This window comes from Aulonocara stuartgranti (assembly GCF_965226115.1).
Source record: "Aulonocara stuartgranti genome assembly, chromosome: 19".
NCBI classification, from domain to species: domain Eukaryota; kingdom Metazoa; phylum Chordata; class Actinopteri; order Cichliformes; family Cichlidae; genus Aulonocara; species Aulonocara stuartgranti.
Genome location: NC_138955.1, coordinates 488433 through 510769, shown reverse-complemented (window position 1 = coordinate 510769; position 22337 = coordinate 488433). Strand labels below are relative to the sequence as shown.

At 43.2% G+C, this 22337-nt stretch overlaps 1 protein-coding gene across 2 annotated transcripts in view; it reads left to right on the top strand.

The window, feature by feature from the left end:
• Positions 1 to 3809: 3809 nt before the first annotated feature.
• akt1 (v-akt murine thymoma viral oncogene homolog 1) overlaps positions 3810 to 22337 on the top strand; it is a 31790-nt gene continuing 13262 nt past the window's right edge. The window contains exons 1-2 of one of the 2 annotated variants that reach the window (XM_082515125.1): positions 3810 to 3938; positions 11816 to 11999. In XM_082515125.1, the coding sequence (XP_082371251.1) occupies positions 11954 to 11999 (46 nt within the window). In that variant the 5' untranslated portion in view covers positions 3810 to 3938; positions 11816 to 11953. The other variant, XM_082515124.1, reaches the window with a different exon arrangement.

Below are 22337 nucleotides of genomic sequence, written 5' to 3'. Positions count from 1 at the left end.
GAAACCGGAGAGATCAATTACTGCAGTTTTGTAAGCCAAATGTATTTCCGTGCTTGTTTGATATAAGATTTCAGCTCTTTAGCCATTCGCAGCCTTCTGCTTTGTCATTTTAGTTCCGTAACTTTCCACATTTCCAGTTTCAGAGTTAAGTCGGATCGGTTTAACACCTGGATTCTTTTACTGTAGCCCCGCTGTTATAATATGTCCAGTAAATGGTCTAGTGCCATCCTCCTGAAAAATACATGAATGGTAGCACATGTTCTAAAACCCTGCATATATATTCATTCAGAATTAATGGTGATTTTAAAGATGTGAAAGTTACCCGTACCCTCTGCACCCTGTGCACAAATTCACTTCCTCATTATCACAGATGCTGGCTTCTGAACTGTTTGCAGATCATCTGGATGGACTCTCTCTCAGCTGGGAGGACACGTCTTCCATTGTTTTTGAAAGGAATTAAAACTTTTTAACCACAGCACAGTAGTTTTGTCTTTTACTTTAACTCAGTGCATAATAAAGGCCTTCAGACCCAGAGAAGGCAGTAGAATTTTCCATCTTGTTCATAAGTATTTTTTTTCCTTTGCCATTCAGAGTTTAACTTGGATTTTTGAATAAAACAATAAATGATTGTCTGTTTGCTTAAAATAGTTTTCAAAAGTGTTCCTTTTGAATTTTTACTTCAGACTTTCACTTCAGAATTGTGTTTGTTTCCAATGCAGTGAGTCTTAGTCTTTGGCCTAGTCCTCTGCATACAAAGAGTTCCCTGCGATGTCTACCTCTTTTAATAATATTGCATACCAAAGAAAATTCTCAAGTTCATGAGTTGCAAAATTTAATTCAATTCAGTTTTATTTATATAGCACCAAATCACAACATCAGTCGCCTCAATGCACTTTATATTGTAAGGTAAACCTCCTACAATAATAGAGAAAAAAACCATCAACAATCAGACAACCCTCTATGAGCAAGCACTTGGCGACAGTGGGAAGGAAAAACTCCCTTTTAACAGGAAGAGACATCTAGCAGAAACAGTCGAGGTGGCAATCCTTAAACTTTTCAATTAGTTTCCCATGCAGTCCTTCATGGATGTTTCACTCTCTAGGAGGCTAACTTTACAGCAATATATTATATCATTTACCTGTTGCCAGTCAACCTAACTGTAGCTGTAAGATGAGCCACCAGATGTTTTAGGGTTTTTCTTATGTTGACCCTAACTTTTTTGGAAATAGCATGCTGGAATCACATTAAAACATTTGCCAGCTTTTACAAGCAAGGCTGACTGGTAATCAGATGTGTATATCTTCTAGGGGTGATTTATCACAACAGCTGCACTGGTTAAATTAAATAAGTGCCCCTATATCACTCACATACTTTTAGTATCTCTTATACCTATCTGTCCTGATGCTGCTGTTTTACACGCAATTTATACAACAATAGTTGTGTGATTTTTTCGCTTTGTTTTTTTTAATATTATATTCATCTAATAGTGTAACAGTTTATTGCTTTGTAGTTGACTGGAGATGCCGTTTTGGTCAGCTTCCCCACCGCCCCACGTATCCATTCACACAATCACCTCCTCCCTATTATGGCCCTTCTGCCCTTCTGTGTCTAATTGTTGTTACCGCGTGTTATCTATTCTCCTTTAACGGGCCATTAAGTTCTGTTCTGTACTGTTTGTTGTACTCTAGACAGATACTGCAAGTAGACAGGGATCAGAGATCGGATGAGCCTTTGATGGGAGAGATGCTATTAACTCACTTTGACTTTTTAATCTTGTTACTGTTACGTTTGATCCCGCAAAACAACAGATTGGGCATTCCCATCAACAGGCCAGAGACAGCGGGTGGAGGAGGAGGAGGAGGAGAGCACCAATGAATAGCAACTGGAGAAAATATGGGATACCCTAAGTCAGCTTTGCCTGTATGACAGGAACAGCTTGGCGAGGCTGACGCATGGTAGCAGTGAGAAACACATTACAGCGTGAGTGACAAAGAGGGGAAATGACAGCAGAGGAGGCTGAGAGACAGAGGGCACAAGCCAATGAATTTTTCATCACAGAGGAAACATTGGCAGCGTTTCCCTGCTATCCTTTTCTTTTAATATTATTAAGTCATTATTGCGGGAACTGTCACATGCTTGCTTTTATAAGTGATACATATATTTTACTGCACTTCTAATGCTGATTCAACTTTGAGGCAGTCAACTACACCATGCTTGGGGATAGAAAAATAATGAAGGGGTAAGACTAAACGTACGTGAAGAGGGTCAGGAGTATCACGGCGTAAAGCAAGATAATGGAAATGTTAAAATGGGAGGTCTCTAAAATGTTTTAGACTTCTAGTTAGAAACATTTTGATCAAGTAAACCCAGTCATCTGAGGGCGTCATTTGATACATAGGCTCCCTGACTTCTTTTAAGCAGACTGAGCTGGCTTGTCTGTACCTGTCCAAAACTGGTTTAACTCCTACCTCTCCAGTGGAGTTCTCTGTAGCTGTAGATGACGGTTTATCTACCACAACAGGTAAAAGTGTGGCATGTAATCATGAACAATCCACAAGATTTTTACTTTCTCGTTCAGCTGTTTCATCTGGTATATGCAGTTAATTTAAGAGAGTATCTGCATGAATACAAAAAGATCAGTGGCAAGGGCTAAATCAGACTAAATACACTTCTGCAAACACATTCTTGTGTTCAGCACATCTGCTTTACCCATATTGAAGTATTTTGTTTTAAGTGTGTCAGACTGAGACATTCTCACACTTCATGTTTAGTTGGCATTTCCTGGAAATGTCAGAGGCCCCTCCACAGCAACTTGAAGAGAAAGTTGCTGTGAAAGTTGCTGCTTTTTGGTACTGGCAGATGCGACTGGAACCAGGTGATCGAACGTGTAAAAGTCCACCACCGAGCCTGATGCTTTAGCACTGACGTGCAACAGAATGGAAGCAGCAGCACATCCTGCTTATGGTTTCTTCTTTAGTAGTGATTTTAATATAATTTTACTAGATTACACAAGGCTACACATGTGTCTGAAAGAACCATATGTGAAACTAGAGCTAGAGCTTCACCTTTTAGAAGCACGGCTCTTTACACAGTTTTAAGGTGCATAACCTTTTGTTTTGTTTTTGTGGTTTTGATTGGCTTGTTGACCTTATTTTGCATAAAGCTTTATTTACTTTGACCTAATTTGACTTATTATAACTTTATTTTCGATGTTAACAAGTTTACACATCAAATACAACTTGCTTGAAACAATGACACGGTGACAAACTTGTACTTTTCTTTCAGATACAGCTGCAGCTTAACTTGTTTAAAACCCTAGAAGGAGTTTTGTGAACATAAAACATTTTATTGTAATATAATTTTAAAGGTTATTAAATAACAGGGCAGATGTGAAATGATAAAATAACAATAACATACACTAAATGAACCAGTTTAGCTCTAAAAACGTTTTTCTTAGTCTTTTCTTATAGAAAACTTTGCAAGACTGTAATTTTGAACTTTTGTAAGGCACTAATATACAACATCTGGACTAACTGGGAATATTTGTGTATATTTTGTGAACAAAAAAAATGTAATCAAAAAGACAAAAAAAAAAGTAATACATAATTACAGATGATTGATGACTAGAAGCACCTTTTGGAACCCTAATATAGCTCATTGCAGAGCAGGTAGAGCCGGTACCAAAATGTAATTCTCGTCTTGTAGCCTACATTACCCTTGTGGTTGTTCCAGGAAGTCAAAAAACCCACGTAAGTACACTTAATTGAAGCGAGGATCCCTTAAAAAACATACAAGGTCCTCGGCAGGTCCCCGAAACCCATGTTGGAAACCACCGGCACAGATAAAAGAGCAGAGAGTTCAACAAGGCCATGCAGAAGAAGCACCACTGCAGGTTTTTTTTTTCTTCAATGGGACGCTGACAGCCTACTACTCCTCCTGTGAGTGTGACTCATTTAAGGGCGGCTTTAGGACCCGGGAGAGACGGCTGCCACAGAGGCATTGCAGACAGCGCGTTTGGGAGGTGTAGTGGAAGAAAGGCAAGAGAAACGGAGTAAATGAGAGCACTTTGTCCAGATTGTTGAAGGACCCGTCAACTTAAAACACCGCCGAAACAGCTCACTATAATGAGACGGACACATTGTTGAATTCCTGTCCAGGTAAATGTCCGCGTTTCCTTCGCATGGTTAACTACAAGAGTTCGACAGCTAGACAGGGTAGGTCCCCATTGTACTTACATGGGATGCGGTTATTCTCACCCAAGCTGCCCTGCTAGGCCCCATATCCTTTCTAGCGCTAGATGCAAACCTGAAATGAGGTACTTTCCTGACTTCACTTCGCCGTAAAAAGTTGTCTTATGACGAAAAAAAGTCGACGACTCATTAATTTCCTGTAGTGAAGTCTTAACGCTCGGGGTTTTTCCACAAACAGCAGTGCGTCTCTTTAAGATGTTAACCATTCATTTTTTTTTTTAAATATTTTTTTTTTTGACAATGACCACTTTTGAGACACAACCCTCGGGCCAAAATATCTGCAGTCAAGTCGCTTCAAACGGTTCTCCTCTTTGCGGGAAAAAAGTTGTTTTGTTTTTTTGCGCTGTGCTTTATGGTCCTGGAGGGAAATGAAAACAAATGAGCTCAACAAGAGAGAGCAGCTCATTCATTGTTGTGAACTACCACCGCGTTTGTTTACTTGTTTGAGTGAGGCACTTATTGCCATCTTATCTTTAGCCATTAGCTTTGCTGCCTGCCTGCCGAGAAGCTGCTGTGGCCACAAACAGTGCTGCTTTCCAAAAAAGAAAAAGTTATGAGTCTGTTGTGACTTGTTGCCACGCGTTTACTTTTTGGTCCACAATTTAGACACAGACGTCATAAGAAAAAGTCCCAACAGTGTAATTTAACGCCCCCAGTAATCAGTACAACGGGATAATGCCTGTGGATTAGTGTGTTTTGATAGGTTTCACTGGCCTCACTGCTAGCATCCCACCTACAGTAATGACAGTTGTGTAGGTCTGCACTCAATAGTTTTTTGTCATAAAGGTTTTTTTTTATTATTATTATTATTATTATAGTATTCTTATCAAGTTTGAGAGATATCAAGGGCATACAAATCTGATGGCGCTTTCAAATTTCAAAAGGATTCTTGCAGGATGCAAGGCTTGCAATCATGTTTAAAACTTATTTTGCTAATAATATGTCTGTCTCCTTCTCCCAGGGTGCATGCATGTACTAAAAAGAGAACATTGTCCCCGGGTGTGTTGTACCCACCATGCCTTCAGTGTTAAAAAATGTTTTTATCGGTCATGAGACTACGTCTGTCCAGTGTGTGTGTACGCAAGGGGATTTGGCATGTGACCTGGGGAAGACGCAACAAGCTGGCGCAATGATGCAGCCAGTGACTGCTTGGCTCTCACTGTTCTGTTTAGAAAAAAACCACCCACCTCCCACCCAATCCCCTAAAGCAGCTCAGTTGACGCAAATCTGCTACCAGTTACATGCAGAATCTGAGGAATGTTGTTTGAAATTTTGTCCAAAACGGACAGACAGGGGCCTGGACGCATCACCAGAGTCTGGATGTACTGAGACTGAGAAAGAGATGGTTCTCGTACCGGTGTCCTGGACGTCACAATTCTCAATCTGTGTCACAAAAACTGAAAACCTGGAAAACAAATTACTTTTGTTTTCCTTTTGCTTTTCTGTGTTAACTTTCCTGTGTGTGTGTGTGTGTGTGATTTGAATAAATTAAGCATTGTGTTGCTTTTACAGCTTGTCTGAACAGCCTGAATATGATTACATTAACGTGAGTCATAAAGTGGTTGGTGTTCGTGTCATCGCAGGATTAAAGCGGCCACTCTGCTTGCCTTTCAAGGTTGCAGTCACTGCGGTTTTGTGTTCAGTTAAAGCTGCCCGCAGTATTCTTATCAATAATGTTGTGCTTTCAGGGAACTTGAAAGAGGAACTTGGTAGCGTAGTAGATCACCGTACTACTGGCTCCACTGTGGCATTTGAGCTCAAACTAAAGTGTTGCTTTGGCGACTTGTTTTTCAGCAACAGGTTAGCGTGATGTCATTTCTTGTGTTTTTAAATACTTTCAGTGTAATGTTTTACTTTTGGAAACATAAACCATGTGGTAGTTTTTTCTGTTAACCGAGCAGAAACTGAAGCAAAAAAATGGTATCTATGAATCTGTGATGAAGGAAGTAGCGTGGTGATGTCGACCTGATTTTTTTTTTTTTTTTTTTTTTTTTCTTTCTTCTCCCCCCTTGCTTCCTGCTATAAACACATGGGACTATCCTCTCTGGCTCAGTGACAAGCTCAGTGTGTGGCAACTTTTGCTGCATGACACTGATTTGCATTGAATGGGGTGGCCCCCGGCGTTGGAGCCAGAAAGATGAATGATTGAAAGCCGCCCTGACATCAGGGCAGGCAGGCAGGCGGTGGCCCAGAGGCCTGAGGACCATGTGACCCGCCGTCAGGGTACTGGGTTCATTCAGTGGCTGCTGGCTGCAGCGCTGGCAGCAGCCCAGCTTTTTACACACAGGCCGCAGTAGCAACAGGTCGCTCCCATTAAAACAGCAGCGCTCTGTTGTGGCTCCAGAGCCGGACTTGTGCATGTGTTGCTTTTTTGGCTGCGGCGTGTGTGCGCTCAAGTTTGTTTGTGAGGTGTATATAATGTGTGCGTGCCTGTGTCACAGAGTCCACACTAAGATGCCGATGGGATCCAACGGGTTTTGTGATCCTTACTTTGAATTGCACTCTGTGTGCTTTTTTTTTTTTTTCTCTCTCAAATCCCTCTCCAGGATCCTTCCAACATCAGCTGTGTGACACAACCACCACAACCCCAAGTGCAATAAACAAAAACACTGAGCGAAAATAAACTTTGGCTTCATAAACTTACTTTTGCTCACTGATGGAGGGGAGCAGAGTGGCAGTAAAAGGTGTTGATTGCACACGCGCTGCCAGATGTATTCGAGCCTGAGGCTGTACTGATATGACTCGTTGTCTGTCAATAGTCACATTCACTTCCTGTTGTTGTCCCCACCAGTTAGCTGGATGAGGCCACTCAAACAGAGCTCTCTTTTGATGGCCTGGCTCTGATGGAGCAGCAGGGACATTGATTTCAGCCGATGGTCAGGGATCGCCTGGCGCAGTATGTGACATTTATGTGAACAAGCATTGCAATTGATCATCTTTTGGCTGCTTCCCTTTATTCAAAGCTATCTTTATATCACAAAGGAATACTGAATGAAGGAAAGGGTCAAGTGCTTTGGTTATGATAGCCTGCAGGTTTGAAGTCTAATGGTAGTCTTGACAGTTTTTGGATGACTGTTAGTACAGTTTTTACTGCCTTATTTGACTTCTGCTTTAACAAGTGAGCTATTGCAGCTACTACTGTAGTGTGATCTTTCTCCCAAATTTAGGTTTTTAGTTGGGTTTACTATCTGCCCTTTAGTCATACATTTTTCTTTATACCTTTACATGTGTTTACTATGTAACCAGGATAGTATTGTGGCCATTTCTGGTATTTTGAATTGTCCTAAGACCTAATAACACTTTGATAATTCTTCTGCTGGAGGCTATGCTTTTATTTGAAGGTGCTCAAGTGTGTGTGCATCTCTCAATCTTCACTACAGGGAGTGCAGAATTATTAGGCAAGTTGTATTTTTGAGGAATAATGTTATTATTGAACAACAACCATGTTCTCAATGAACCCAAAAAACTCATTAATATCAAAGCTGAATGTTTTTGGAAGTAGTTTTTAGTTTGTTTTTAGTTTGAGCTATTTTAGGGGGATATCTGTGTGTGCAGGTGACTATTACTGTGCATAATTATTAGGCAACTTAACAAAAAACAAATATATACCCATTTCAATGATTTATTTTTACCAGTGAAACCAATATAACATCTCCACATTCACAAATATACATTTCTGACATTCAAAAACAAAAACAAATCAGCGACCAATATAGCCACCTTTCTTTGCAAGGACACTCAAAAGCCTGCCATCCATGGATTCTGTCAGTGTTTTGATCTGTTCACCATCAACATTGCGTGCAGCAGCAACCACAGCCTCCCAGACACTGTTCAGAGAGGTGTACTGTTTTCCCTCCTTGTAAATCTCACATTTGATGATGGACCACAGGTTCTCAATGGGGTTCAGATCAGGTGAACAAGGTGGCCATGTCATTAGTTTTTCTTCTTTTATACCCTTTCTTGCAGCCACGCTGTGGAGTACTTGGACGCGTGTGATGGAGCATTGTCCTGCATGAAAATCATGTTTTTCTTGAAGGATGCAGACTTCTTCCTGTACCACTGCTTGAAGAAGGTGTCTTCCAGAAACTGGCAGTAGGACTGGGAGTTGAGCTTGACTCCATCCTCAACCCGAAAAGGCCCCACAAGCTCATCTTTGATGATACCAGCCCAAACCAGTACTCCACCTCCACCTTGCTGGCGTCTGAGTGGGACTGGAGCTCTCTGCCCTTTACCAATCCAGCCACGGGCCCATCCATCTGGCCCATCAAGACTCACTCTCATTTCATCAGTCCATAAAACCTTAGAAAAACCAGTCTTGAGATATTTCTTGGCCCAGTCTTGACGTTTCAGCTTGTGTGTCTTGTTCAGTGGTGGTCGTCTTTCAGCCTTTCTTACCTTGGCCATGTCTCTGAGTATTGCACACCTTGTGCTTTTGGGCACTCCAGTGATGTTGCAGCTCTGAAATATGGCCAAACTGGTGGCAAGTGGCATCTTGGCAGCTGCACGCTTGACTTTTCTCAGTTCATGGGCAGTTATTTTGCGCCTTGGTTTTTCCACACGCTTCTTGCGACCCTGTTGACTATTTTGAATGAAACGCTCGATTGTTCGATGATCACGCTTCAGAAGCTTTGCAATTTTGAGACTGCTGCATCCCTCTGCAAGATATCTCACTATTTTTGACTTTTCTGAGCCTGTCAAGTCCTTCTTTTGACCCATTTTGCCAAAGGAAAGGACGTTGCCTAATAATTATGCACACCTGATATAGGGTGTTGATGTCATTAGACCACACCCCTTCTCATTACAGAGATGCACATCACCTAATATGCTTAATTGGTAGTAGGCTTTCGAGCCTATACAGCTTGGAGTAAGACAACATGCATGAAGAGGATGATGTGGACAAAATACTCATTTGCCTGATAATTCTGCACTCCCTGTATAAGAAGCACACCTTGACCTCATAGTTTATTCACTTTGTTCTGTTGTCAAAACAGTCTCACCTGGAGGTCTGTTTGGGAGCAGCACTGTAACTGTTGAAGGGTTTTGACAACATCACATGACCGCCATCATCTGCCACCTTGCAACGGTACTCTTGTATAAAAAGAAAAAAATCACATAATCAATGTTATATTATCGTTTAGCAAATCTAGTTACCTAGGATTTACAAGGAAGCTTTTTACTAGGAATTTTTTATTTTATTTTATTTTTTTAAATCTTGTAATATATTTGAATCTGAGCTGTTATATAGCACTTGTTTGTTTGTTTGTTTGTTTTTAAGCAAAACAGTTCCATGTTGGTTAATACCATCCAACCACATAGAAGTGTGCTTTAGCGCAAATCTCTTGCTAGAGCACGGCAGCGGGGTCTTGTTTTTAAAAAAAACAAAAAACAAACTGTCAGTGTAAAGTCATTCTTACTCACAAGGAAATTACATTGATGTTAATATAAAGGATGTTAATTTAAAATCCAGTTAACCTAACACGCATGTCTTCAGACTGTGGGAGGAAGCTGGAGTGCATGCAAAATCTGCACAAAAAAGCCCCAGCCTGGATTCAACCCGATTGGGAACCTGTGCAGGTTGTACCCTGTTTTTCACCCTTTGACAGCAGTGATGGGCTCCAGCACCCCCACAACCATGAATTGGATCAGTAGGGCGAAAAAATAGGTGGAAGCATAAGGGAAGCAATAATTTTGAAATGCTGGGCCAACATTGAAACTAACAACTGGCAGATTGCATATGTGTGTTGGTAGGTCAGTCCAGTTTGATGTCTTAGTTGCAAACACAGAAGTTGTCACTATAAATGCATACTGTGAGGAGGGATTAAGTGTGTTTCAGTTCCTTGTCACACTATGTACTTGGAATATATTTATATCTTTTTAAAGAGTATAAATTCACAAACCATTTTCTGAAAATGGATCCCAGATATAAGGACTGGGATGGAGTAGAACAGGTAAACATCAGTCACTGCCTTTATTGAGTATCGTCCTATTTGCTGATTGACTCACAGCAATCAGTGAGGTGAATGTCAATGATTGGCCCTTGCCACAGGGATCACCACAGTGGGCATCCCTGAATGTTTGGTTTGGTACAGTTACACCAGATGTCTTTCTTGACACAACTTCAAAAGGGATTTGTGTATCCCGTTGGCATCAAACCAGCGACCTTTAGCTTGTGAAGCGGGCGTATAAACATCTACACTATGGAGCCATTACGTTGGTGCGCCTCTACTTCTGTAGAGTCATTTTTGTTTTGGAGCTCTTGGTCCTGCAAAAAATAAATAATTAAAATTAATATGTTCCATATTTCTTAAGAACATGACTTTCAGATGCTGTATAGATGTTTTAGATCTGCCACATCTGCTGTTGTCCTTATTTTGCCTTTGAATCCAATACACCAGGCTGTCAAAAATGCCAACTGTGTAAGTTAGTAGACTCATCAGTATTACAGCTCTATCATTAAGTCACAGAAGGATCTGGCACATAATTACAATTGTTACTCAGAGGTGAGTAAGGTAGTCTCATTTAACCTCATGTTCTTTCAGCTGCAGCCCTGCTGTGTTTAACAGTTTGACCTTGTCAGTGTAAGGCTTGGGTGCCCTTTCTTGAGATCATATGACTATATTAAGGCTCAGAGAACAATAAAATTATTTTAAATTACTTTCAGTGAACTGGGGAAAAAAACAAGAAATAAAGCTGCTTCCCAGAATTTATATTTCTTATTGACGCTCGTAAGGGAAACGCAAACACTTTAGTCGGTCTTTATCAAATTTAGACCCTGCTCACAGAGGCTCAAGGGATCTTCCAGGAAAGGTGACTCTTATTTTTCCAGAGAATTTGATTGTTCCGTAGCTGGTGATTTTCTACATGTAATGTCAAACAGTCAAACATAACCTGCTGTGGAGCAGGTTAGGTCTGCACCATGTGTTACCATGGGGAAGTGAGCCACCTTAGTAACAGTAAAAACCCTGGGTTAAACCTGAAGTGACTACATTATGCCCGTAATCCTGCTTTGCAGCACAGGGCCTCTGGGCTAGTATGTGGCACACAAAAACATAAAACTTGACTAGACCTTTTCAAGATTTAAACTTTGATGCCATCCATGCACGGAGTAGAAACCTAGTAATCTGTTCTTCTTGGTGAAACTGAGATTTAGAAAAATCATTAAACAGCTGTGCACAAAGTTTGAAAATCTATATGGATATCCTGTTTGAGAATTATTTGATATAATTATTTTCTCACTGCAGCTCTGTTCGTGAGTGGGGGGAACCTCCTGGTCTATCAAGAACGGCTGCCTCAATAGTGAACAGCATGGAATTTTCCAATACGGGAGACTTCATTTTGATTGCCAAAACCCACAGCTTTACAGATATTTGAACCTTGAAATATTGCAGGTTCCACTTGCACTGTACTTGTACCCTTCCCTCACCAACTGGGCCGTAAATCACGAGGCTCTTCTCGGTTCTCTTGCCTCCCCTCGGCCCCGTTGACCTGACGGTTAATAATCAGACAAGTGGAAAAAATTGTTCACCTTAACAATGGGCTAATTTTTACTTTTCTTTAACTAATAGGTAACCACCATCGAGAAGACGGCTATAAACTCCAGGACCCCGTCTCCAGGCTCCTGCGCAGGGTTGAGTGAAGGAAACTTTGGACTGAGAGTCGTCTCTCCCTGAGAGAAACCTGGATCCTCCATCCTGGCCACCAACATGACCAATGTGGTGATCGTCAAGGAGGGATGGCTGCACAAAAGAGGTAAATTTGTGCCATTAAGTGCTATATTATTTTTCTTTTGTTTATTTTTTGATAACTGGATTAACATTTAAACAACTAACATTTGATGTGTGCTAGGGCTGCCACGATTTGTCGACTAGTCACGATTACGTCGACTATCAAAATCGTCGACGACTGATTTAATAGTCGACGTGTCGTTTGAAGCTTTGTAAGATCACAAAAGACGCAGGAATAATAGCAGGATTTAAGAGTGTAATAACGGACTGAAACAGAAGATGGCAGCACTGCATGTACAAGGATTCCAGCTGCCGTTAAACCCCGAAGAAGAAGAAGAAGTAGCTGTGTCCCAGAATTCATAGCGCGGCCCAGCTCAGTTTCCAACAATGGCGGCAGCTAGTTAGTTTTAATATTACTCTTATTATTCTTTCTGGGTCACAAAATAAACGTTTAACATATTTTCAGGCGAGAATGTAGCTGTGTAAACCTCAAATATCTGCTCAGTTTATCAGGACACCACATATTTTCAAAAGCGCTCCGACGTTTTCGGAGACGTCTGTTACCCACTAGCTCGATAGCTAGCCGGGCGCTAGGTCACTAGCGCCGTGAGAACACCGGACTCCCGGCAAATTGTTTTCAAACCCACCGCCGTCTTTCGCGACTCAGGTTAAATATATATGAGTCACTTAGATAAATTAAAAATGTTGTTGTTTGGCGCTTTTTTTATTTTATTTATTTATTTTTTTATAGTATTTTATTTGTTCCTGAGTAAATCGGTTTGGCTGAGATTAAAGTTATAGTTTTTACACAGCTGAATAAACGTCAAGCAGACAGCTGATTATCAGAAGTGTGAGATGCTCGAGAATATACTCCGGTGTCCTGTTATATTTTAGATAGCAAGGAGTTTATTAAACTTTACCGAAACAATCTGCAAATTTCATTAAAATTGAATAAACTATCATCTTGTCTTTATTTTTAGTTAGCACCTTAAAAGCTTAAAGCTGTAAGCTAATGATAGTTATATAAGCTGTAGTTTTACGTCCAGTGGATGATGATCTGATTAGTCGACTAATCGCAAAAATAATCGGTGACTAGTCAACTATCAAAATAATCGTTTGTGGCAGCCCTAATGTGTGCTGAGGTTTTTGTCCGCGAGGTGTCTGGTTGTCATGACCTTGTAACAAACCTAACTGTGCAACACACATTATGTAAAGACCCTAGAATATGTCAAAGATTTCAAACGCTCTTGTTGATACATGTCAGAAAACAAATTGGTTCATGCGTACAGTTTATGTAACACTAGGACTGTACTTGACATAAAAAAACGGATTCGTTATACAAATTGCCTCAACTTCTTGGGGGATGCAGCAAATCTTTATTTTTTCATTTTATTTTTTTCTACCCTCTAAATGTTGCAGAAATGATGAACAACAACAATATAGACTATTTGCCAAGTGGTTGATTAATTTGTAAAGGCATTTAAAATGAAGTAGTATGCCAGATGTAATATAAGGAGGCATCCAGTTGCAGAATCCCCAACGGGCCCCATGGAGCTGCTCTGACAGTGCTGTGTGGCGTGGCATGGCTCACTGTCGGGCGTGAGTCCTGTTGTTTGGACGAAAAGGCATTCCTCACATACCTGCTGGCTTTGAGCAGCTTTATGTGCGCATACTAACTCTGCCTTCTGCTGTGGCTGCCTCACAGAGCCCACTTCACCACTGCCTGCACCACCAGGGGCAAAATAGGATAAGAAACCACTGAAATCTCCTGGGCCCAGAAATAAAAGGAACTGGCCTTTTTCTGGAAGAGAGAGCGCCAAGACTTGCAATTATTGGCTAAGGTGATGGGAGTATGTCACTATAAGAGTTCCTGCATTGTGTTAGCACAAGTCTTGAAAATGGGGACTGTGGGCTAACACAATGCAGGTTTCCGGTTTAGTTTGATGGGCAGCTCAACATACCCCATATGATGCAATCATGCCCCTCTGGTCTTCTGTTTAATGTAAGGGCAGCGTGTTAGTTACATTAGGATTTCATTTGCGGAAAGTAATAAAGTTCAAGTCTTGAAAGTTTAGGATTAGCTGGTTGTAAAATAAAGTCTGCAGAAGTAAATTGTGCTGCTTTTTTGTCTTGGTCTGTTTAGGGAAAAAAACAGAACCTGCTTTCTTTAGAGAGAACCTCTTCCCTGGTATAAGGGAATAATATGTTTGCCCTGTTGAGACTGTGTGTAAATTTGTACACGCTCTGAAATACGTTTGTTTGCCCATTAAAATCTGGCACACATCCATCTTTCCACACCTTCACAAGTACAGATAAGAGTGAAACATAACAGGCGGCCTGTGTGAAGTATAAGAATAGTAAAATAGTGACCGGAAAGAAAACGGTGTGTGTGTGCACACATGTGCACTGTTGTGGCGCTGAGCTTCCATCTATACTCCCCCCATTTGTGACATGAACACTAAACAAACAACCCTTCAGAAATAGTGAGTTGGCATGCTGTCGTAGCCCAGCAGCTGTGCCCTGTGAAATGTCACCGAGCCTCTGTTTTGATTGGAGGGCATCCGCCTGCCTCCTTGACAGGAAGGCTTTTAGTGTCGCATCACTGTCATGCAATCTTTGCCCCAGAGCCAGTGCACAGAAGGTGAACCTGCAAGTAGCCCTGTCTTTCTGTCGATCACCTCGGTCAGCCAGGCAGTCTGTGCTCGACAAACCTCTTCCCATCTTCCCGCACCTTGAGTGCAGCTTGTGTGGTGGCGCCACCCAAGTGACTCAAATCTCCGTGTGGGCGTTATAATAAATGGCTTGTACCACCTCTGAGTGTGTTCACCATGCTCATTACTCCCATGTGTGCTTTCAAAACACCAATTTGATGTTTTACAACAGATTGACCTTCATATTTCCATCAACACTTGTTTTTCTTTCGTGTTTGTGTCTGTTTCATGGACCTGGTCTTGCACTGCAGTACTCTCTTACAAAAGCAGGTACAGTTTGAGTAGCCTCCTCTTCTAGCAGTGCCCATTTATTGGCTCCACATGATGATTGAATTTCACGGTGGGCCAGTTGCAGGCGCAAAGCAAAGCAGCTCTTTGATTCCTTTCTGATTAGTCATCTTCAGCATGCACGTGCAGACTGAGTCAAGACGCCTGAGAGAAAGTAAAGCAAGCGATTGTGCCTCTGTACCTTGTAACCCCCCCACCCTCAGTAGAGCTAATCTGTCATTAAAGCTCCAGATTCTTAGCCTTGGATTGATCTGTACAGTTGTTCCAGACAGGCTGCACTCTGTGAAATGATCTAAATCTGAAGGACACACCTTCATAGTTTCTTCTTAAGCCTTGTGCTGCAGTAATGCGTCTGGATTGTGGACACCATTGGGAGATGTTGATGGGCTTGTTATCTGTTTTGGAATGTGAGACAAAGAGTGGGATGGAGTGTGTGTGTTTAGATATGCAAATGCAAGTGGTTTAATATACAGAGTGAAGCATATTTATTTTGACACTACCCTTTGCCCTTATGCACAGACCACATAGCAAGTACAGGCCTGCACAAACACTGTAACTTTGTCGTTACTATCATAACCAGTTGTTATGTGTCCCCAAATGGTACTTCCTTTTTAGATCCTTCATGGAGTGCACCCACACACTTTGAATGTGCCTACGGCCTCTAGTGGCCACAGAGGCCAAACAGCATGTTATTTCTCTTTGCAAGTGTTTTTCCAAAGTTTCCATCAAAGCCAGAGCATCATCTGACATCAAAGAGGCAGATTGTGGGTTCCCTAGTTTCCAGGGAAGCGCTGTGGCCAAAAACCCAGTCAAGCTCAACAGAACAGCGCTTGCTTGTCCTCCCTTCTTCCCTGGCTCTTGTTTGTTTGACTCATTTGCTCCCTGACAAGTATAAAGAGCCGGCCCCCTCGTTAGGCTAACGAAGGCCACAACAACTGTTGGATTTGGGTAGCACGCTCAGCTGGCTCCAACCTGTGAGAGGAGGGGTGGAGTGGGGGAAGGAGGGGAGAGCAGAGAGCACAGCAGTAGAGATGGTGAGGGAGGGGGGGGGACAGAAGTTGAGCAGCGTCTTTGTGATGTTCCCAGAACATTGCTCAGTGACCCAGTCGGCCCGAGGAGAGCTGGTTGATGTTGTGTGCGACGTGCCACAGAGACTCTCGTGGTTTGGTTTGGACCTCGTCAGCTGATTGGCCCTTTTGCTGGTCATGTGGCTGAAGGACACCCATGAGCTGCTCGTCCATGCAAGACCTTGTTGGTGGTCTGGGGGTGGGGTGTTACAAAACACTAGACACAGTAACTGTAGATTTTTATTTTTTTTAACTTTTTTTTCCCCCCTCCATTCTTTTGAATGTTTGTACCTTCTGCATCTGGTGAACAGGCCTGCAACAATTCAGCTAGCATTTCCCACATTTCTATTAGTTTGTTCTGTAAGATCTAAGTAAGGGAATGCAGTGTTTCCTGCAAAGCTCGATGCTCTTCAAGGGAGCAGACCCACCTGATTAAGAATGTCTCATGATACTGCATTGCTGACTGTCTCAGGATTTAAGGCCTTTGAGTCACGGCCAAATCTGCTGCTGGCCTTGCCTGGTCTGCCTTCATTATGGGTGTCAAGGATTGCATACTGCTACAAATACACAATCACATAAACGTACGTACATACTGCAACAGTGTGGGGAATAGTTGTGCAAATTTGCTGATATATTGTGAAGATTAAATATAAAAAAAAAAGATAAACAGAACCAAAACTTGTGATGCTGCATTAATAACTCCTTTACAAATATGCTGTGTTTTACCAGCTTGGTTCTGTTGACGGTGTTATTATTAGTACATCGTGCGCTGTTCAGCCATAATCTTATATGCCAAGTAATGGCCTCGGGGGGTTCTGTGGCTCAGGCTTGTTGAACACACAGTTTTTTAGGATCTAAAGTTTCACTGGGGAATAACTCTGTAATGAGATATTGACTTCACCTGTCAACAGCTGACAAGTACATACTATTATATAGCACTTTGCAACTCTACTTAGCACTTAACACTTTTTGCTACGAGCCTTATTCACACATTCCTGCAGCACTTTATTCTATTCCTTTAAGCGCTTTCGATGAGGCGCAGTCACACCCCAATGCAAGCATCCGGAGCAATTTGGAGCTCAGTATTTTGCCTGAGGACACCTCAGATTGTGGACTGGAGGAGCTGGGGATCAAACCGCTGACCTTCCAATTAGCAGACAACCTGCTCTACCTCCTGAGCCACAGCTGACCCTCTCTGTGGGTAATTCAGTAGTTTGACTGAAACTAATGGTGTATACCCTTTCTTGCTAACTATTTTCCAATAAGTTTACAATAGTCAGCCTGAACTTTGTGAGGGGAAACGCCCAAATGAACAGCTGTAGTGAAAGTTGAAGTGGCAGACAGATTTGAGTGGATCCCCTGTAGGCAGGGTCCAGCAGCAGAGGGTGTCACACCAGGAAGCCATTGCTCTGGCCGGGTGTCTGGCCGTCAGCGTGGACCCCCTGCTCTGGGTAATGGGAAGCAGTCTTCCTGCTAAATGTGGTGGAGAGAAGTAAATTACTGGGGTGCAGCTGTCGGCAGGCAGGCTGGCTAGAATGGTGGGGGGGACCAGGAGGCTGAGGGAGGTGGCACCTCCACCATTCGCCCCCTCTCGCAGCAAGCCCGCTGTGTGCTTACTTTGCTGTGCAGAGTCCGCCTGCTCGCCACAACTGTGGTACTCAGCAGTGATCTCAGCCTCTGTTGCTGTTGCTGTGTACCCTTTCTGTCTGTCATTTCCTCAGTCCTCATCTCTCTCTTTCTGCTTGTTCTCCTTCATTCTTACTCGCACACTTTTTCTTGTCTTTTATGGTCCCCCTTTCTCCCTTGCCCTCACAAGCTCATCCCCTTTTTAGTCCTCCCCCACTTCCAGCGCACGTTTCTCACTCTGTCGCTAGGATAATGACCCAGCTGACAACTCAGACCCATGGCGGAAGCGGCTATGGACCGGCGAAAAGCTCAAAGTCTTTGACATCAATCAAATCACTGGCACCTCTCTTCAGTTTAGGGTGGGTTAGAGAGACAGTGAAACGAAAGGGATGCTTGGCCGCCTGGGGACTCAGATATGTGGCGTCCATGATATTGACATTTTCTCTTACTGAGCATATTTCATATTTATATTTATTTACAGAACATTTTAACAAGTAGTGCCCCTGAAAAATGTCAACAGCTGGAGTGTACCTGTCTAAATGGAGCGGGGGGGATGTAGAGCGTAATCGTTGCTTGTTTAAGGGTGCTAAATTTTACTGGTCATTGAGAGTTCATTGGCACTAATATGTTCTAAATAATGTGTGTTTATTTGTTTGCCATGCAGTAACCCAGTTAACTAATCCATGGACTGCTTGTTTACCCAGGGAGAGGGTGCAAATCTCAGCCCAGTGTGGCAGGGGGGAACTTCCCACAGTGTCTCTATGGTAATCAGCAGGTGTCACTCACCACAGAGAAGAAGTGAGGGCTTTCTTACGAGCGTGAGAAAGCGGGGCAGCCTCCATCGCACCCCCTTGCTTTTTTTTTTTTTTTTCTTTTTAGGGTAGCAGTAGCAACCCTAGTGACGGGGGGGGGGGAAGGGAGAAGGGGAAGAGACGGAGGGCTAGATTTGGGGTTGGGGTGGCCCTTCAACGGAACCTGTCGATGCTGCTGCCAAAGCCCCAGCAATGGTGCACCTCCCACCCCTCCTGCAACCCCCCCAAATCCAGCTGCATGGAGAGAATGAGGCCAACAAAAGGGAGTATGGGCTGGGGGGGTCAAGAAGGCATAAAGAGTAGGAAAGAAAAGGAGTCCGTACTCCAGGATAGTTTAAGATGCCATGTGAACCCGGTGCTGCCTTATACGGTCGCAGTCGGGCAAATATGTAGATGGGTGTTCGGTCAGCATGAGAAGCTCAGCTTAGAGCAGGGCGTCTTGGGGGTGGAGTTTGTGGTTGCTGGGCTCAGTGTTGACCCTTGCATCAGGGAGCCCCCACTCTTTTAGAGCAGGCAGTCCGTGCCTCATTGAGATGCAGGGCACAGGGCGGCAGGCCGCAGCTGCAGCCTACAGGCAGAACCCGGCAGAAAAGGGCCGAAGGGATGGCGGGGGCGGCTGAGGAAAAACCAACAAAAGGCGAAGCCCCCCTACCCCCTCCTCCCACGCTTTGGAGTTCTAATTCCCTAATCCTCAACCTCCGCCTACCCCCACCTCCTCCTCCTCATCCGATTCTCACCACTCAAACTCACACACACGCACAGTTCATGCAGTTACACTGGCTCCCTTCCTCTCATCCCCAAGCCATGAATGGCCAGACGGGGACAAAACCCAACAGCAGCCCTCTCAGGAAGTCCAACCACTGGGTGTGAGCACTGAGGCACATTTTGTCTGACCCTCTTTTGGTTCCTCTCACTCTGTGTGAGATCATTTACCCACTTGCATTGTTAATTAGTGTGCATGTGTGGGTCATCTAGTGGCTTGTGACAAAGGTGTTCTTTTCTTTTTAAAGTTACTGTCTTGGAAATGTTATTTAAAAACCTTACAAATAGAACGAGCTGGGATACAGCTGTTAGTTTGGGAGATTGTGGCTTCTTTTTCTTCTCCTTTCGTTTGTAATTTAAAAAAAAAAGACTGATGAATACTACATGATGTGTCTTATTAGCCAACAAACTATAGCAGCTGGGTTCTCAACATTCCTGTTGCTGTCACGTAGAGACGGAGAGTGCAGGATGCTCCTCTGAACCAGCCACTAACCTCATTCACCCGCCCTCTTCCTTTTTGAATCTTCAATAAGCTTGTCTGACTAACCCTTAGTGTTAGGGCCTCTTAAGCCAAGTTGACTTTCACATGGCTTTACTGTCCAAAGAAAGGATTAACGTGAAATAAAGAGTCATTTCTTGGAAGTCGACGTGAAGTGTCATTAAGTTGAGAAAATTTGAAATGTATAATGTTAAAACTTCCTGATCATTTCAGTATCTAGATTAAAGTGATTCCCTCCTCAGGAGTTGTTGTTGTTGTACCTTTTTTCTTGTAATTCGGTAAAAGCAAAGATGCTCCAGCTGCTGTGCCAAACCCGTTCTTTCCTCCTGTACCGTGCTTGAGGTGTAGAGGGGCGTGGCTGTGGCATGCTGAAGCTGTCCGCACACAGGGCCATGCAGCAGTTGGCAAATAAAGATGAATTCTGTTTTGTTTGGCAGCGGTTCTCCGTTCATTATTTTCCACTTTGCCCAGCGCGCATCCCAGCCCTCAGCAGCTGCTTGTCATGTAAAGACACTCTATCAGGCCCTGACAGCTCCTCCCCTGCACACACAGGCGCATGGCTCATGCACACTTCACTTGCGTTCACACCCCCCACCCCCCACTCCCACTCCTACATATGTGGGGAACATATGTAGTGATCTGTCTCACTACCACGCCGTTCAGCACAACTCCTCACACACTGCTTTCTCATCCCCTCCAGTACTCTCATCGCTCATCTTTTGTCAAATCAGTCTTCCCATTCTTCTGTCCTTCCCCTAATTTGGTTGAGACGAGCCACATGTCGGCTGTCATGCTTTTATTAGAAAAGCTTACTGGGACTGTTAATGCAGTGGATTTCCTCAGAGCAAAGTGTGTGTTTGCGCGTGCATGCATGCATGTGTGCCTGTGTGTCAACCAGACACTTGAAGCAGGTTTTATCTTATCTAGGTTGTGGTCAGTCTGTCTGTTGGCCACTTTCCTGTTTTGGAGAACATGTTGACATCAAAAGGTTTTAGTTTACTGGAACACTGTGATGATGAAGTGAGTTAAAAGCAGAAGGCTCTCCTGTGTTGTTCTGAGGCCTATTGTCCTTTGTCAGCAGTCTGCGCTTTTTCTCCGTGTACACAGGATGTATTTGGGGTCTAGTATGCAAAGCACTGGATTTAAGTAGTGCAGAAGAATTTTTTTTTCCCTCTCTGCATCTGCATAACAGTCCCTGTGTATAATTACCATATAAATGTATCCATGTTTACTCTAAACGGTAACTGTATATTTGACAATACAATTTTAAAAAAGGGGAAAAAACCCAGCATTAGTTTTCACTTTCTCACTCTGTCAGTTCTTAAGAAAAGCCGCTCTGTGGAAAGTACAAATGAATAAAACCAGAAGGGGAAATGTGTGTCAATAGGAAGCTGACAAGGGTCATCTTGGTTGTTTATGCTCAGAGTGCAGACTGCAAGTGCAACCCCTTCACTCCCCCCCGCCCGCTCTCAATGCGGCGGAGACGCCCGCTCGCAGACAACCGGATATAGCCATTTCCACAGTTGTCATGTGATCGAGCTTGTGGTCACAGACGAGGAAGTTGCAGTGTCCTCCTGTCTAGAAGGAGCATGCACTAGTTGAGGGATGTGCAATGCAGATGTGGGGTTGCTTAACCTTTGCAGAGGTGGCATCAAAGATGAGTGCCCCTGCAGAAAAGACTTTAACTTTCCAGTTACAGTAGACTGCGTTATTACAGTGGGTTAGACCTTATTTACCTTTTTGTGTGGAACAAGTCCCTCTTAATATCACAATTGCCATTGTCAGAATGGGGATAATGGTGACTAAGGATGCTTAGCTGGCTGTGTCTTCCACACCAGTGTGTCAGATTTTCCCCCAGTACATGCCATGTCATGCCTCGCCGTGCTGCTGCGTCATGTATGACCACCCATGCAACTACTAGTGTGTGCCATGCGTCAGTGGATCTGGCAAGAAAGCCTTTCAAACTGACTGTTTGTTGTAATCTGTTGCACACAAATACCTTTCAGTGCCTACAAGGCGCCATGCATACACAAATGTATTTACAGACAAGCACAATCATGTGTACACACAAACACCTGTTTCTGCCCATCAGGATCTGAATCTACGTAAGAACATTACACAGTCTGGAAATGATTTGCCTGCGTTCCCGCTGCCAAACGAAAACTTCTAAACTGAAACTTTAGGCCCTGCTGGCGAGACAAGTATATATGTTGAGCCTTCATCACGTGTCGCGGTGTCAGGTAGGGGACTCATTATGCTGCCTCTGCATTGTGCACATACTGTCCTCAGTGTTGGTTGGCATGGGTTTATAGTTGGGAGATATGGGTCAGCCAAAACCTGACCACAGAGTGGAGCACCAGCTGGGGCCCAGCAGATAAAAACAAGGACCGGTATGAAGGGCTCAGGAGACTTTCTGGCTGCAGATTTGTCCAAATTATGTATTGAACAGGCTCTCCAGCGAACTCGCAGCTGACACTTAATGACTATGTGTACTCTTAAATGCCACGTCTTTTGTGCTTTTATTATTTAGATTTTATGCTAAACAAGTCTCTAAGCTCCATTGTGCTGAAGTAAGGAAGTCTGGTGCTCTTAAAGGCT